The sequence below is a fragment of the Narcine bancroftii genome, chromosome 6 (assembly GCF_036971445.1).
Source record: "Narcine bancroftii isolate sNarBan1 chromosome 6, sNarBan1.hap1, whole genome shotgun sequence".
Classification (NCBI taxonomy): Eukaryota; Metazoa; Chordata; class Chondrichthyes; order Torpediniformes; family Narcinidae; genus Narcine; species Narcine bancroftii.
The window spans coordinates 78,481,315-78,499,979 of record NC_091474.1 but is presented as its reverse complement, the minus strand read 5'-3'; the positions used below and the strand labels follow the sequence as shown (position 1 = coordinate 78,499,979).

General features: G+C 44.9%; 1 protein-coding gene across 5 annotated transcripts in view; it reads right to left on the bottom strand.

The window, feature by feature from the left end:
* Positions 1-18,665, bottom strand: part of kcnma1a (potassium large conductance calcium-activated channel, subfamily M, alpha member 1a) — a 743,259-nt gene that overhangs the window by 336,314 nt on the left and 388,280 nt on the right. For all 5 annotated transcript variants that reach the window (XM_069885464.1, XM_069885465.1, XM_069885462.1 and 2 more), the window contains exons 4-5: positions 12,304-12,397; positions 7,442-7,553 (exon numbers count right to left, since the gene is read on the bottom strand). In XM_069885464.1, coding sequence (XP_069741565.1) covers positions 7,442-7,553; positions 12,304-12,397 — 206 coding nt within the window. The remainder of the gene's footprint in view (positions 1-7,441; positions 7,554-12,303; positions 12,398-18,665) is intronic.

Here is an 18,665-nt window from a genome sequence, read left to right as displayed (position 1 = left end):
TTGACAATTCAAGAGCACAGAAATGCAGAAGACTATGAAAGTAGTGAAGCCAGGTCTATCATGGGCTCCAACCACAGACAGTTGCCTCAAGAAGGCAGCGAACATCACACAGGACCCTCATCACCATGGTCACAATCTCCTCTCACTACTCCCTCAGGGCAGAAGGAACAGACGCTTGAAAACTAGCACCTCTAGGTTCAAGATCAGTTTCTTTCCAAAAGCTATCAGACCCTTCAACCTCCCCTTATTTTTTTATAAATGCAGACACCCCTCATGGTCACAGGCCCCTTCAGCCCATGCCACCGAATTGACTTGGAGCAGTGGGAGGAAACTGGAGGCCACGGGGAAAACCCACGCAGACACGGGGAGAACGTATTAACTCCTTACAGAGAGCGCCGGGATTCCAACCCCGGTCCTGATCGTTGGTGCTGTAAAGGCGACACACTAACAGCTACGTCAACCATGCCGCTTGGTGCACGAACATGGGCTACTGCAACAACACAAATGGACTGCACTACTGCAAGTCACTTCTTTTCCACGAGGATTTCTGTGAATATTTATCATCTTCCTAATGTACTTTATGTCTCTTTTAATTTATTTCAATTAATTTACTATTGTAGATATTTTTGAAAGTATCTGTTTAGAATCACAGAACAATTACAAGACAGAAACAGGCCACCTTGGCCCCTCTAGTCTGTGTCAAACTATTTTTTTCTTTGTCCCACTGACCTGCACCCCGTCCATAGCCTTCCATACCTCTCCTATCCATTTACCTGTCAAATTCTTCTTAAATGTTAAAATTGAGCCTACATTCCTCACTTCAGCTGGAAGTTCATTCCACACCCCCACCACACTCTAGTGTGAAGATGCTCCCCCTCATATTTCCCTTAAACTTTTCACCCCTAACCCACGTCCACTGACTGCAGCAAGTAAGAAATTCAATGTACATTGTGTGACAATAAGCTCATCATCAGGCTAAGAGATCTGTCTCTATGATGACCAGTCTAATGGTACCCCAAGTATCCAGTACCTATGGGGATTGGTAGGAGCCGGATAAGTGTATTTTCTGGTTGCTTGAGATTGTATGTTGCATGGATTAGTGAACTAAAGTCCAGGGGCATCAATTTTAATTTTTTTTTCAACCTATTTGTTTTCTGAAAGTTTATTTTGCTGGTTGCTTGAATTCTGGATAACAGGGTTTTTTTTTAACTGTACAGTGAAAATCAAACAAAAACTGCAGATGATGGAAATCTGAATTTAAAAAAAAACAGAAAGTGCTGGTCCGTGGGAAATAAAAGTATTCTAATGTTGGTCTTTGGGTGAAAAATGTTGAGAAATACTGCTCTGGCAGGAGGCAGCACATTTGGCGCAGTGGTTAGCTCAATGATTTTATAGCACCAGTGACCAGGGAGTTGAAGGAAGGGGTGATTTCAAGAAATATCAAAAGGAAAATGAAAAGGGAAGGTGTTTATTTCAGGTGGGGGGGGGGGGGGTGTTCCGTTTGAAGCCATTTCACTGACATACCACTGGGTGGAGCTCAAAGGCAATGGCTGGGCATTCAGGTGAAACAAGCAGAGCTGGGACTTCTCTCTTTGGATAGGGCGGACTCAGGGCAGGAGCAGCGAACACCAGAGGACATCTGTACAAAGTGAAGGGAAGGAAGTTTAGGGGAGACATCAGGGGTAAGGTTTCTTTTACACAGGGAGATGTGGGTGCCTGGAATGCCTTGCCCAGGGTGGTGGTGGAGGCTGGAAAATTAGGGGCATTTCAGAGACTCCAAGGCAGGCCCATGGATGGAAGAAAAATAAGAGGGTGACAGGGTAGAGAGGGTTTCGTTTTTGCTTTAAGGAATATATGGGCCAGCACAACATTGAGGGCTGAAGGGCCTGTATTGTGCTGTTTTGTTCGAAGCACTTTATTGTTTATGTTCCCTCTCTGTATTGTTGCTTACATTTCTTTATTTGTTGACATCTCTACATTGTGCACAGTTCATTTTTTGCACTACCAATAAGGGGGAATTCTGCCTGGCCCGCAGGAAAAAGAAATCTCAGGGTTGTATTTGCTGTCATGTACGTAATCTGACAATAAATCTGAAATCAAATTAATTCTTTGCCCAATTCCAGACACTCGTGCATATGTAGAAATCCATTGGGTGGCAGCAGTGAGCAGGTGAGCTGAGAATGAACAAAGGGCTCATTTGGTCAGCCAGGGTTAGAGGTGCTTCATCCTCACTCTCTGTTGGGTAGATCATGGATAACAAACCAGCATCTCCACCTGCTCTGATTCATCCCTCCCAGTTTAATGAAAGAACCAAAAAGTTAACTCCACAGATGCTACCTGACCCACTGAGTATTTCTGCCTCTAAACTCTCCTGCACTTCTCCATTGAGAAGATCAAATGTGAGCTCCATCTGAGCCAAGAGGGGAGAGGACAGGGGTAAGAGAGAATTGTTTACAGGGCTGTGGGGAGAGGGCTGGGGTATGGGACCAATGGTTGTAGGGAGAAGGCTGGGGTACGAGATCAATGGTCGTGGGATGAGACCTGGTGTACAAGACCGATGGTCGTGGGGAGAGACCTGGGGTACGGAACAAGTAGCTGTGGGGAAAGAGCAGGGGTACAGGAATGGTGAAATTGGGGAAAGAGGAGGAGTACAGGACTGATGGGTGGGGAAAGAGCAGGGATACAGGACTGGTGGGAATGGAAAAAAAGCAGGGGTACAGGACAGTTGGGGTGGAGGAGAGAGGAGGGGTCTGGGACCACTTTGGTGTTGGGGAAAGAGGAGGGGTCCGGGACCACTTTGGGGTTGGGGAGAGAGCAGGGGTACAGGAATGGTGGGTTGGGGGAGAGAGCAGGGGTACGGGAACGGTGGGGTAGGGGAGAAAGAGCAGGGGTACAGGAACAGTGGCCGTGGGGAGTGAGCAGGGGTTTGGGACTGGTGGGGTGGGGTAGAGAGCAGGGTTACAGGACCGGTGGGGTGGGGGAGAGAGAGCAGGGGTACAGGAACGGTGGCTTTGGGGAGAGAGCAGGGGTACGTGACTGGTGGGGTGGGGGAGAGAGCAGGGGTACGGGAATGGTGGCTTTGGGGAGAGAGCAGGGGTATGGGACTGGTGGGGTGGGGGAGAGAGCAGGGGTACGGGAACGGAGGCCGTGGGGAGAGAGCAGAGGTCTGGGACCAGTGGGTTTGGGGAGAGAGGAGGGGTCCGGGACCACTTTGGGGTGGAGAAGAGAGCAGGGGTACGGGAACAGTGGGGTGGGGGAGAGAAAGCAGGGGTAGGGGAACGGTGGCCGTGGGGGAGAGAGGAGGGGTACGGGACCAGTGGGGTGGGGGAGAGAGCAGGGTATGGGAACGGTGGCTGTGGGGAGAGAGAGCAGGAGTACGGGACCCGTGGGGTGGGGGAGAGAGCAGGAGTACGGGACCGGTGGGGTGGGGGAGAGAGCAGGGGTACAGGACTGGTGGGGTGTGGAAGAGAGCAGGGGTATGGGAGCGGTGGGGTTGGGGAGAGAGGAGGTGTCCGGGACCAGTTTGGGGTGGGGGAGAGTGCAGGGGTACAGAAACGGTGGGGTGGGGGAGAGAGCAGGGGTACAGGAATCATAGGGTGGGGGAGAGAGCAGGGGTATAGGACCGGTGGGGTTGGGGAGAGAGGAGGGGTACAGAAACGGTGGCCGTGGGAGAGAGCAGGGGTATGGGAACGGTTGGATGGGGGAAAGAGCAGGGGTACGGGACCGGTGGGGTGGGGGAGAGAGCCGGGGTATGGAACGGTGGGGTGGGGGGGGAGAGAGAGCAGATGTATGGGACCAGTGCGGTGGGGGAGAGAGCAGGGGTATGGGACCGTTGGGGTGGGGGAGGGAGCAGGGGTACGGGAAAGGTGGGTTGGGGGAGAGAGCTGCGGTACGGGACCGGTGGGGTGGGGGAGAGAGCAGGGGTCTGGGACTGGTGGGGTGGGGGAGAGAGCAGGGGTCTGGGACTGGTGGGGTAGGGGGAGTGAGCAGGGGTCCGGGACAAGTGGGGTGGGGGAAAGAGGAGGGGTCCAGGACCGGTGGGATGGGGGAGAGAGGAGGGATCCGGGACTGATGGAATTCCTCTGCTCACAGCAACAGGGTCAAAGAACCAAATGGCCTCTGTGCTGAACAGTTTTATGAACTTCTCCTGATATCAACGCATGAAATTTGTGGTTAAATAGCAATGTGCACTTGTAACCTTGGGAGCGTTCCACCAAATCATGGCTCGGTCAGCGCAACTCTGCTACAGTGCCAATGATCGGGACCGGGTTTGAATGCCACACTATTTGTAAGGAGTTTGCACGCTCTCCCTGTGACTGTATGGGTTTTCTCTGGAGGCTTTGGTTTCCTCCCACCGTTCAAAACGTGCCAGGACTGTAGGTTATTTGGGGCAGCACCGGCTCGAGGGCCAAAAGGGCCTGTTACTGCACTGTATGCCTCTTCATAGCTATTAGTCAATGTGAAGAATTTTCTCGAAAGTTAGACCCATTCCCACCATCTCACCAGGCATTACATGGAATCTTTCCATCGCTGATGAAGGCCAATCAGCCAAATGAGTCAATGTTGGCTCCAGTATCATTCTCTTGTCTGTGCTCTGTCTCGAATGTCCATCCAAAACCCTTTCGCAAGTGCAACTTGGCTCTGATTCTGCGACCCCAGCAGAAGCATCTCCTGCTGCGGTGTCCTTCTCCCTTCTCAAAAGGATTCATAAACCATCCACCCCCCCTCCATAGGGCCACAGCACATTTCAAAGGGGGGACCACAGACTAAAATCATAAAATATTTTTGATGCAGCCGGTGGGAGGTGTCTGCATCACAGGATGTCCGGCTGCTGTCGGGCATCAAATCAAAAGTCAATTCACAGGACCATGAGCAACAGAGAGGATCACTGGGATCTCCCCCCCCCCCCCCACCAACAACCGACACGATCTACCGGGATCATTATCTGAAGAGGGTTCATTGAAGACCCCCTTCCACCCCGCACACAGCATCTTTCAGCTACTCCTGTTCCCACCAAGCTGTGGAACAGCTTCCTCCCATGGGCAGTGAGAATGCAGAACATTTGACAAACTGCTCATAAACCCCTAACTATTTATTAAACTATAATATTTATTTATTTTTATATTTGTATATATACACACTGCACATTTGTACTGTGTGTGTTGTTATGTCTGTATGTGTGTTTGTGGTGTGTTGTACCGAGGACCGAAGTACACTGTTTCATCGGGTTGCACTTGTACAATTGGATGATCAATAAACTTGAAGTACGGAAGAAACCAATTAAACGGCTGCTTGACGAGGAAAGGGGGCCCGTAAACTTTGACCAGAGGTCCGAGGGGCCAGAGCCAGAAAAGAAGAGGTTGCGAATGGCTGCTCTAAACCATTCAGTGGCTGAGGAGTTCCATTGAGTTTTAGACGTCTTGGCTCTGAGTGGGAGGAGTGGGTTTACACTCTGCTTTCACTCTCCCTCATTTCAAGACTGATCTACAGAAATTTACACTGTCTACAGAAACCATGCAAGGCACAGCAACTGAACAAACTGTAACAACTTCAAAGAGTTTCTAAGGTCAACCAAGGCTGATGCACAGATCGCATTAAAGCAAATTGTTCACAGGTCATCAAGCAGTTTCATTATCCTTGTAATTAAACTGCCTTCCAGATGCAAGTTGCAGAAGGCCTTTATTTAAAGTAACTGACCATTTTTTGCAGAGATTATTTTCACAATGGGCATGGCCTGAAGTATTTTCATGCTCTGTTGGCATGTACAAGAGGCTGTAATGGCTAAACCATTTCATTGTGAATAAAATTGGTTCACAAAGGACTGCAGTCATTGCTTCATGCACACACAATCAGGCTCTAATTTCTTTGCACTGTATACAAATCAACCTGACCTAATTTTTATACATCACACTGAAGCAGCATTAACCTGACGTTGCATTACTTTTGATAGGAGCATTGACACACAGGCAGTGTGGGCATGCGTATAGTTTGGCTTCACACTGTGATGACAGAAACATGGGAGTCACAGCCCCATCAGTTGAGGTGAGTCAGGCACTCTGGAAGATGCAGGCTCACTTTTGATTCAATGGATTTGCCAAAGTTTGATGTCAGGTAGCGTTTAACACATGATGAGAGGCAGAAATAATAGCTCAGAATAGACTAGAAGGGCCTGTTTCTGTTTTGAGGTGCTCCATGAACAGTACTCTTCACCCAAAAGCACAACTGGGTGAAAATCTCTCAGTATCTTCCTACTACTGAAGATATCAAGGTGAGGCGGTGTCTCAAGAAGATAGCCAACATGCACTGGAAAGTGTACGGTCATGCACTTTGGTTGGAGAAATAGATGGGCAGACTGTTATTTAGATGGGGAGACTTTCAAAGTTCTGAGGTGCAAAGGGACTTGGGAGTGCTCATTCAGGATACCCTGAAGGTTATCCTCCAGGTTGAGTCGGTGGTGAAGTGGGGATTGCAAGGTTGGATTCATTTCCAGAGGAATAGCGTACAAAGCAGGGATGTGATGTTGAGGTTCTATAAAGCACTGGTGAGACTTCCCTTGGAGTGGAGTACTGTGTACAGTTTTGGGCACCTTATGTGTTGGAGAGATTTACTAGAATGATACCAGGAATGAAAGGGTCAGCATATGAGGAATTAATTTTGGATCTTGGACTGTTCTCATTGGAGGATAGAAGGATGAGGGGGGGAACCTCAGAGTCATTTCGAATGCTGAAAGGCAGGGACAGAGTAGACGTGGCAAGGGGTAGAGGAGTGTAAGACAAGAGGGCACAACTTTAGGATAAAAGTATTCCAATTTAAAACAGAGATGCGGAAACATTTCTCTAGTCAGAGGGTCATGAGTCTGTGGAACTTGTTGCCACAGGCAGCTGTGGATGTGAGGTTGTTGTGTGTATTTAAGGCAGAGATTGACAGGTATTTGATCAGTCAGGGAATCAAGGGTTACGGGGAGAAAGCCGGGGAGTGGGGCTGAGTGGGAGGATGGATCAGCTCATGATTAGAATGGTGGAACAGACGCGACGGGACTCCTTCTGCTCCTATATTTTGTGAACGTCATAAGGGATCCCCATCACCCTGGTCACAACCTGCTGCCTCAAGGCAGAAGGTATAGAGCCTGAAGGTCCAGTACCTCCAGGAGGAAGAACAGGCTCTTGAACTTCCCTGTACTGGCCTAGTGTATCACTTCTCTAGTACAGTTGTAACAAAGGTACCACTGAAACAGCTGTGTTTTCCTTCTTTCCCACAATTCTCCTTTATACTTATTACCTGGTTTGCCTTTTTTTTGGTACATTCCATTAATTTAATTCAAACTTAGTTCACCTACCTGTGGAGCCGCACAAACAAGAATGTCATTGCATCTGCAATTTGTACTCAGGGATATGACAGTCATCATTGAGGAATGGACATTGATGAAGAATGCATCACTTACCCAGCCAGCTTCTGCTCAAGTACACGGACACAAAGACAGGAGGAACGGTGAAGAAATCCACCACTGAGTTCACTTCCAACCAGAACCACAGTTTATCGTTGGCAGCAATAAACTGGAAGAGAAACCACGGCATCATCATTTCAGCATCCCCCCCCCTCCACCTTCCCTGCTCCCGCCCCCGGTCGGAGTTCACCACTTGGTGCCAAAAGCACAGAGGTGTCTTACTTCTGTTTCCAAAGTGTTGGACATTTCAGTCGACAGTCGGAACCACGCAAAGGATGGATGTACAACCTGATAATTTCGTTCTGAGCTCAGAATGCAAGTTGTCAAGAACACAGTTCACACGCACAACTACAACCCTAATTAAGGGATGTGGGGGAAAGGCAGGTGGGTGGAGATGAGCCTATCATCAGATCAGCCATGATCTCATTGAATAGCAGAGCAGGCTCGACGGGCCGGATGGCCAGCTCCTGCTCCTATTTCTTAGGTTGCTTTGTAGAATGAGGGTGGGATCACCATTCAGGGTTGTTTGTTTTACAAAGTGCAATTAGGTGGGAATTTATCAGTGCATTCCCCAGACAGGAGATCATTCGATGCAGATTGCTCACACAGTGTAACTGGGGTTTTATACGGTATGGGAGCAGATTACAAACAGAGTAGTCGAAAAGCAAAATGTGACAGATGCTTTTTCTGATCCGAGGTTATCAATCTGAACTGTTAAATCTGTTCCTCTGTCCATAAATACTGCCGTTTATTCGTTCTTCACTTTTAAATTTAGCCCTGCTGAGCTCCAGTGAAAAAGAAGCATGTTTCAAGGAAAGTGAGATGATGCTTTTCCATCAATGAATATATTTATGGGCACTGTTCATTTTATAAGCCACACACTTTTTAAGATTATGCATTATGTGCAGACAGTGGATGATGAAAGCATCTTCTGTTTCTTTGTACGTTCTTCAAGTTAATTTGCTGTACTGGAGAACCAGGTACAGTAAAACCCCCGATATCCGGCACCTATGGGGATTGGTAAGTGAATTTGCTGGCTGCTAGAGATTGTGTGTTGCATGGATTTGGCAAACAAACCACAAGGGGAGCCAATTTTAAACTTCTGTATCATACCTATTTGTTTTTCGTAATGATTTTTGCTGGTTGCTTGCATTTCACAGCCAGGAATGGTTAGCGTAGCGGTTAGTGCAACGCTGTTACAGCGCCAGCGATCATGACCAGGGTTTGAATCCTGTGCTGTCTGTAAGGAGTTTGCACGTTCCCCCTGCGACTGCGTGGGTTTTCTCTGGGGGCTCCAGTTTCCTCCCATCCTTTAAAAATGTACCAGGGTTATAGGTTATTGGGTATAAATTGGACGGAACGGGCTCGTGGGCCAAAAGAGCCTGTTACCCTGCTGTATGTCTAAATGAAAAATTTGTATATGAAGAGTTTTGGGGTTATGGATCAACTGCAAGCAAAGAGAGGTATGGCACAGGCAGAGCAAATAGAAGGAACATGCCCCTCAGTCAATGGTGCTGGGACCATGTGGTCTGGGGTCATGATACAAGAGAGATGTTTAAAAAAAAGACCAGAAACGGTTTCAAAATGCAACTGAATTGACACTTGAGAGGAAATAATCTACAAATGGCTACAGGGAAGGAGCTCAGGAATAAGTCTGATAGGGCGGTTCTTCGGAGAGCTGGTTTAGGCTTCATGGGATGAACAGCAGGTTCGTCAAGGGAAGTGATCTCCCCCTATTCCTGTGGTAGTTATTTCCAAGTAAGATACCCATTGAGGACAGCAATGGGGTGAATGGGGAGGGAGTTCTCTGACAGTAAACATCCCAGTGGTTGCTTGGACATTAATTCAAATTTAGACATACAGCACAGTAACAGGCCCTTCTGGCCAACTAGCCTGTGCCGCTCAAATGCACCCAATTAACCTGCAGCCCCGAAAAGTTTTGAATGTAACTTTTTAACTGAGCAAGTCTGCAAAACTCCCCCCTTGGGAACATCTGTCTGCAGAGAGATTATGTAAAATGGGGGGTCGTTTAGTGTAGCAGTTACAGTACCACTGATCGGGACCGGGGTTCTAATCCGGCGCTGTCTGTGAGGAGTTTGTACATTCTTCCCATGTCTGCACGGGTTTTCCCCAAGGGGCTCCCACCATTCAAAACGTACCAGAAATTGTAGGTCAATTGCGTGTAATTGGGAGGAATGGGCTCGTGGGTCAAAAGACCCCATTACCACATGACTTGCCGAGTTTCTCCAGCATTTTTGTGTTATCTACAATCCCAGCGTCCGCAGACTTTCTTATACAACCCAATACCATTGCTACTGTCAGATAGGGGTAAAAAATTCCCACTTTTTCAGGTTTGGCTCGGCTGAGGTCAGGTCATGTTTTCATTTTATATCTGACCCACCCCATGCTCACGTTCAGAAAAAAAAAGCAGGGAACAAGCCCAGTTTTACTTGGAATAAAGGAAAAACATAAATTAAAATTAGAATCCCTTTTTTTTTCTGTCTAGAAGACAAAAATAGACAAGAGAATACTGTGCCTGCCCTGAAGATAACAAATATTGAGACACACGGAGGGTTTTTTTTGGTGTATGTGTGTGTGCAAGATTTGTAACACGATTATGCAAAAGATGATCAAGGTCATCCTTTACTGATGAACATAAGCACATTAAAATTCTGAGAGGCACCGAGAAGGGAGGTTCTGCTGTCACAGTGCAGCTGGCTGCACTCTTCATTCTGAAAGGAAGGAAGTGACAGGTCCACATCATTTTGAATTATAAACTGGGATTTTTTTTTTTAATCCATTTATAGAACAAAATCCCCTGGTAATTATGCATTCACAATTGAAACCAAAACTGCTGAGCTTGAGATAATTCAGTGCCATCCACAACAGACACCGAGATGACTGTGCCAGAGAAATTAAATTAAAAGAGCATCTTGAATTTTCCATGTAATCTAGGAAATCTCCGGGATGAATAGCTTCAAGATTCTCAGGGCTGCTGTTTGCCACTGAGTCCTTCGGTTCCAGCTCTTGTTGGACATATTTTGAGGGCACACAGTGCTGGGGTGTCAGGCGTTCCCAGTTGACATTTATAGCTCGGCAACCACTAGATTGCTGTTGTACAACAATCCACCTGGGGAAGCACACTGCTCAGGCCCCGGCACCCAGCATCCCTGAGGGAAGAGCATGGGAATCCCATTCCGTCTGGGTCGGCAGACAGGATGGGAATTTTCCTGAGGGATGAGATGGAGAATAAAAGCAAAAGTAACAGCATTTGGAGATGTTTCTCTGCACTTGGCCATGACTAAATTGTGCAGAGGATATGGAGAGTCTGTAGAGGGATATAGATAGGTTAAGTGAGTGGGCGAGAGTCTGGCAGATAAGAACAATGTTGCTAAATGTGAGGCTATGCACCTTAGAAGGAAAAAGAAATAGAAGATCAGAGTATTATTTAAATGGCAAGCTATTGGAATGTGCTGCCGAGCAGAAGGACTTGGGAATGCTTGTGCATGAATTGCAAAAAGTTGTTTGCAGGTGCAGCAGGTCATCAAGAAGGCAAATGGAATGTTTCCCTTCATTGCTGGAGGGATGGAATTTAGGAGCAGGAAGGTTATGCCACAAATGTACAAGGTACTGGTGAGGCTGCATCAGGAACACTGCATACAATTCTATTTTCCTTACTTGAGAAAGGATGGACTGGCTTTGGAGACGGAGCTGAGGAGGCTCACCAGGTTGATTCTAGGGTTGAATGAGGAGAGACTGAGTCATACCCATGGGAATTCAGAAGAATGAGAGCAGATCTTATGGAAATGTAAAATTATGAAAAGAATACAGGTTTATGTAAGATTATGTAAGATACAGGTTGGTAATGTGTTTCTCTTGGTGGAGGAGTCTAGAACTATCAGGGTAGTAGATTTAGGATGGAGATGAGGAGAAACTGCTTTTTCCAGAGGCAACCTCAGTAAATATATTTAAGACAAGGTTAGATAGATTTTTACATAGTAGGGGAATTAAGGGGTATGGAAAAAAGGCAGGTAGGTAGAGATGAGCCTACCATCAGATTAAGTCATAATTTCATTGAATGGCGGAGCAGGCTCCACTGGCCGGGTGGCCAAATCCTGCTCCTATTTTTTCATGTTCTTATGCAGATCTATTTGGATATAAAGTCCTTGGCCAATCTTATCCTGAAGGGAATAATTTTTTAATCATGCTCGACCAGACTCTTACTGTAAACATCACATTGATGTTTAGACATGCCATTGATCAGTTTTAGGATGACACAAAAGACGTTGATCTAGTACAGACAACATGTGGTTGTCCTACTCGCTCTATCCTTTCTCGATCTGTCCCATTCTCTTTGTCACATCCCAGAGCTGGCAAGGTCTCAATAACTCAACTCATAGATCCCATTGTAAGATCAGAAGGCTTGCCATAAAACTCTTGCTGAATCATGGCAACAGTTTATATCCATTACAAGTAGGAAGCATCAAGAATTGTAGTGTTTGAAATATATAAATATTTAGCTGTCTGGATCTTCATGTCAGGACGTATGATCAAGATAACTTCTTATGCTAAGTACTTTTTTCAATTTAAAAATTAAAAAAATTCAGACATACAGGCCATTTCCAAGTCTGTGCTGCCAAATTTACACTCCATTAACCTGCAGCCTCAGTACGCTTTGAATGGTGGGAAAAACCCACACAGACAGAGGGAGAATGTACAAACTCCATACAGAGAGCGCGGAACTCGAACCCTGGTCGTTGGCGCTGTAACAGCATTGCGCTAACCGGAATTAAAGTCAAAAGGCCAATCACAATCTCACATTCTAAACACAATTCAAAGTCTATTAACTGAATTCTCACCCGCAGTCCAAAGTACAGGAGGAAGAACACGTTGAACGCCATGTCAATCTGCAATGTGAAATCATCGTAGAAAGTCTGGCAGGACTCTATCGGGCTAGTAAAACACAGGAAAGGAGGTTTTAGTTTAAATTGGAACAGCCACAAGCACAGAAAATATAAACCACAATGAAAGATTTTCAGTCCACATTACACTCCTGAACAGCAAGACTTTATCCCTGTAATTTTCCATGTAAACTGTCCTTTTCGAGGAGAGAGCATCGGATATCAGGGAGTACCAATAATGCATCAGGAATACATGGGATTGCTGTTAAAAAAATAAGGATCATGCAGAAATAAAAGAGTACAAAGCAGATATCATTCAGAACTTTGTTGGTCCATGATTAACCCTTAAAGAACTGAACAGTTAAAATTGATTTGAAGAATCACCATGACAAAAAGATCATGGAGTTCACGACAGCACGCATTGAAAGCCACATGCCAGAAAGACCAATATATTAAATCTTCAGAGAAGTGCAAGGGTTTCAGCAGTGCTTTAAGGGTTACTAAATTCATGCAGCATTGCTTTTCTCCAGACAAGAAGCAGCCATAGCAAGTGCTCAGATTGATAATTTCCTCTTGTGTCACGGTATCAGGCACCAGTTTTCAATGTGTGTGTTTGTACTCATGCAATTCAAACAAACAAAATTAGAATTGCAACGCTCTTAAACTTTACTCTCCGGAAATATTTATTTGCCTGCCCATGAATTGCAGGACACTAAATTATAGAAGAGGGCTCTTCAAACTAATGCATGTTTAAAAAGTATCCAACCAACAGCTTGATGCGCCAAATGGGCAAACACAGAAATGCTGAGGGTCTCAGCAAGTCTCGCTGCACCCATAGGACGTAAAGGTGTGTCACCGACATTTCGGGCCTGAGCCCTCCTTCAAGGTGCGAGTTAAAAAGCAGACAGGCACCTGAATTAAAAGGGCTGGCAAAATAAAGGGCACGGAGGAGGAGCGTAGAGCAAGAGACAAAAGGTGTTCATTGGACATGAATAGAAGGACTGGAGAGGAGATCTGATTGGGGGAGGGGTGGCTCTGTGAATGCAGAGCTGGAGGAAAGGAGGGAAGGAAGAGAGAGGGAGGAGAAATAGGGATAGATTGAAGATGGACAGGAACATTTACAAGTTAATGTGATGCCTTAACTGCAGAGAATTCCACCATGATACAAATATTTTATAATCAGATGCTGAAAATGTTGTACATTTTCAGTGTTTTATTTACCTTCTGGAATTGGACACGAATTATGCATGTTTTAAGTACGCATAGTGGATATATAATGCAAATTGAAACAAATTAAACACCAAGGTTGAAAGCATTTAAAGTAACACAATGTCAGGGTGCAGTTCCAATGAAGGATGATCCAATATAGCATTTGTCATTTTCCTTCCCCAGTGCTTTAGATTTTGAAGCTATTCCATTTTAAATTCAAAATTAGGCTTTTTTTTTCACTCAATTTATTCTCTAGATCCAGCTCATTAACTGGTATATGGCAGATTTACACAAAATGCTGTATGTTAAGTGCGGTCACACATTATCTTACCATGGGAACTGAACATTTAGACAAGGTAATATTACCGTCATTCAAAGGTACTTAACTTGGCCTGGACCGAAAAGCGTGCATGTCTAACACTGTAAGTACCTATGGCTCAAAGTTGCTGAAGATATATTTGACTAAGGTTGACTCTAGCAGCCTTCGTACTTCCAGATTGTTTTGCAAGCCCATGAAGTCAACTTCCTGCTACCTCAAAGTGAAGAGGCTGCTTTAAGGTGTCTTACACATAGATATACCATTCTCTGTGGCATATCAGAATATTCGCTTTCTGTCAATATTCTGGCATTTCTCAAAATGGAGAAATACGCCCTTAGCATAAATCACAGTTAATATTCAGAGTTTCAGATTGCTTGATTGCTTGATTATGGAATTCTGCAGAGTGTAATGTTCTACAAACACAGAAATGCTGGAGGAACTCAGCTGGTCTTCTTCAAGAAGGGGTGAGGCCCGAAACATCGGTTATAAATGAGAGTTCCTCCAGCATTTCTATGTTCTTACTACAATCACAACTTCTGCAGACTTTTGAGTGCAATGTTCTTCCAGCGTTAGATGTCAGGTTAAAAAACAGAGTTTTTGAAGATTGCTTTGTCTCCACAAAAGGTGTGATTCTGCATCTGCCGACATTAAAAGCACATGCTTAAATATAGCAGACCGTGAATGTATGGAGAGCACAGCAAAACTGGTCCACCATTGGTCATCCAGTGGAAGGGAGACCCAAGCAGAAGACAAAGGGAATGGCACCAAACAAAGATGGGGGCAGAAGGAAGCCCTTATCAAGAATAAGATCATTACAGTCAAAAAGGAAAATAATAAAATGATGTCTACTATTTATGAAGCTATATATATATATATATATATATATATATAAATAAAATCTTTTTTTTATATATATAAAATGGTTTTGCACAGTTGGCATAGCAGTTAGCACAATGCCATTACAGTGCCAGCGAGGGAACCAGGGTTTGAATCTCATGCTGCTTATAAGGAGTTTGTACGTTCTCTCCGTGTCTACGTGGATTTTCCCCGGGGGCTCCGGTTTCCTCCCACCATTCAAAAATGTACTGGAGGAGTGCAGGTTAATTGGAGATAAATTGGGTGGCATGGGCTTGTGGGCTGAAATGGGCTGTAACTGTGCTGGATGCATAATTTAAAAAAAAAACCATAATTTTATTCAGTCACTTTTTAATTAATCCATAATATTAAAATTAAATTCAGGCGTTAAAATGTGTGGTGAAAGAGGATCAAAAAAAGAATTGGGCTAAGCCTTTGAGGGAGAGTTTGGATTTGGTTCTGAACTTAGTGTCACCAGCAATCTTACAAAAAAAAACTTAACTGAGTCTCCAAAAAGGTGCTTAAAAGTGCTTGCATCGACAGGCCCATGAGCAATATGGAATCGCGTATACAGAAGGTTGCAGTGACCAGTAATCATAAATCAATTTTATTTTAATCAAGAAAAAACACACAATATAACTTGTGGGACATTGCAGCCTTGTGTGAATTTGAGGTACTGAAGGGAACTGCTTCAATACACTGAAAATGACTGATATTTTTGTTCAATTACAAGAGAGATTACCTACTGACAAAAGTATGGCAATCAGTGTTGAAAATGATACAGGTGAGGAAGCTCTGATTGTAAATAACCTGCTCTGGTCTAAAGCTAAACAATTGCACCACAAGCCTTTTAAAAGCTTCTTCCATTACCAGAATAGTCTGACTGACACTCTGAACAAACTCTCGATATTTGTTTTGAATTAACTGAACATTGATTAAAATCAGATGACCTTTCATTTCAAAACGTCAGTCTGCTCATTTATGGGGTTCAATAGCTGCTTGCTGATGAGCCTGGCAACCACAGATAAACAGTGGGAACAGAGCACAGCACCAGCAATGTGCCTCTCCAGTTGTATGTGGTTTCACACACGCTTGACTTCAGAGCTCAATCCAAACAACTGATGTCACAGTGAAAACAGATAAAGTAGCTCAATATTGTTTCTTTCTTTTTCTTTCTTTGGCTTGGCTTCGCGGACGAAGATTTATGCAGGGGTAATGTCCACGTCCACTGCAGGCTCGTTGGTGGCTGACAAGTCCGAAGCAGGACAGGCAGGCACGGTTGCAGCAGTGGCAAGGGAAAATTGGTGGGTTGGGGTTGGGTGTTGGGTTTTTCCTCCTTTGTCTTGACAGTGAGGTGGGCTCTGCAATCTTCTTCCAAGGAGGTTGCTGCCCACCAAACTGTGAGGTGCCAAGATGCACAGTTGGAGGCGAGATCAGCCCACTGGCGGTGGTCAATGGGGCAGGCACCAAGAGCTTTCTTTAGGCAGTCCTTGTACCTCTTCTTTGGTGCACCTCTGTCTCGGTGGCCAGTGGAGAGCTTGCCATAGAACAAAACCTTGGAAGGCAATGGTCCTCCATTCTGGAGACGTGACCTACCCAGCGCAGTTGAATCTTCAGCAGCGTGAATTCGATGCTGTCGGCTTCTGCCATCTCGAGTACTTCGATGTTGGAGATGAAGTCGCTCCAATGAATGTTGAGGATGGAGCGGAGACAACGCTGGTGGAAGCGTTCTAGGAGCCGTAGGTGATGCCAGTAGAGGAGCCATGATTCGGAGCTGAACAGGAATGTGGGTATGACAACGGTTCTGTATACACTAATCTTTGTGAGGTTTTTCAGTTGGTTGTTTTTCCAGACTCTTTTGTGTAGTCTTCCAAAGGCGCTATTTGCCTTGGCGAGTCTGTTGTCTATCTCGTTGTCGATCCTTGCATCCGATGAAATGGTGCAGCCGAGATAGGTAAACTGGTTGACCGTTTTGAGTTTTGTCCCCCCCAACATCTCCATCGGGCTCAATATTGTAATTCACCAGAAAATCACATCCTGCATGCTTCCGATAAAAATACTGGGAATGGTTCAACTGTGATTTGATTGTGTTTTATTTTGAGGCTGTCTAGACCAACACTTCTCTATTAATGTTTCTTGCTCAGACATGATCCTAAAATTATTTTACTGTGTTTTTATTGCCCCGGTTATAAGACTGATAAAGCCAAAAGGATAATCTTTCTGTGCATTTTCAGTCATTTCAAAATAACTTTAGCTGGTATGGTTAGCGCAATGTTGTTTCAAATCCAACATTATCTGTGAGGAACTTGTACGTTCTCCCCTTGTTTGCATGGGTTTCCACCCACCCTTCAAAAAAGCCATGGGGGGGGGGTTGTAGGTCAATTATGTGTAATTTGGCGGCATGTGCTCGTGGCCCAGAAGAGCCTGTTACCGTGCTGTATGTCGAAGAAGATGGAGAGGTGAAAACTCATCCAGACACCAAACGAACAAAGCTTCAGAAGGACGTTACTGTCACTGTTACTGACAGCTTTGGGCCTCAGCAGGAGCATTTACTTAGGACAGCAGTCCGCACTTGTTAGAAACACAAAAAGAATCTGGAGATCTAAAATTTGGGATGACAGAAATCCTTCTGTGAAAGATAAGGCAGGGTCCAAAGTAAAAATAATCCAGATTACAGAAGCATTAATTTCAACCATGAAATCAAACCACAAGATAGAAAAGGCTTCCATTATGTGATTTGAATGCAGTTTCAGGCTTTTGAGACTCTTTTTTATTTCTCTTGCTGTAAGAAACCAAGACCCAGTCCCAAAACTATTTAGTGTGTGTTTACAGCTCTGGAACAACAAAAGAAATAAGATGAGGCTATTCAGCTCCTCAGATGCCCTAGTATTTGATTAGACTGTACCTGAAGCCCAATTGTTTCATAATCTTTCATGTCTATACCTCACAATAACTTGGCTGATTTCTGTTAATCACAGACTTTTAGAAAATAGTGCATTAGATTTCAACAATCCTGGAATGACACCGTTATTCTCAAAGACAGTGCATAATTAACTTCTCCTGTGTTTAAGATTGCAGCCCATCGAAGAAAATAGTATTTATTTTTAAACAGCATTTTTTAATTTCTTTACATTTTGCTGATTATCCTGTGTGGAACATTCTAAGTTCAGGGAAACTGTATTTACATTGGCATCAAGGTTGTGAGAGATGAGTAAAACTAATATGAAAATATGAGAGATGAAGAAAGCTAGTATGGATATATGTGTAATGAATAAAGCCAGTATGAATAGGATAAGGGTAGATAATAGAATGTAGGAAGTAAAGTTAGTCTGAATAAGATAAGGGTCTTCTAGCCTTAGACAGAGTCAGCAAGTTCTGCATATGTAATTAGTAAGCCTTAGAAGACAGAATTAGCAAGTTCTGCATATAAGAGTTAGTAAGCCCTGAGGGTAGTAAATAAGGACAATGACATGATGGGATACAGACAGGATACACCGCAACACCCCCCCCCCCCCACCGGTCCTTCAAGTTCACAGAAACAGGACGTAGGCAGACAGGATTGCCTAATGCCAAACTTATCCAGGAGGCAGAAGAATGTTAGGGGGGTGAGGGTACCTCTATACTGAAATGAACTGTATAAAAGTTGGGTGAGCCCCAGTATGTGTGTGTATTCCCAGGGTAAGGGGAAGCACCCAACTTTGCATTGTTGTATAATAAATGTTCTTTTTTCTCAATTTTTGTCTCGAGCAAATTCTATGAAGGTACTTCTGTTTCTCACAAGGTCAGCACAGACACTGAGGGCCGGAGGGCCTGTTCTTGGGCTGTATGATAAATATATGCCATAGTTTTTCTTGTTTCACTTCAGTACCACCACCCCCCCCCCCCCCCACCCCCAACTCCACCGGAGCTCCTACTGCATTGACTGCGATCAGGCTTT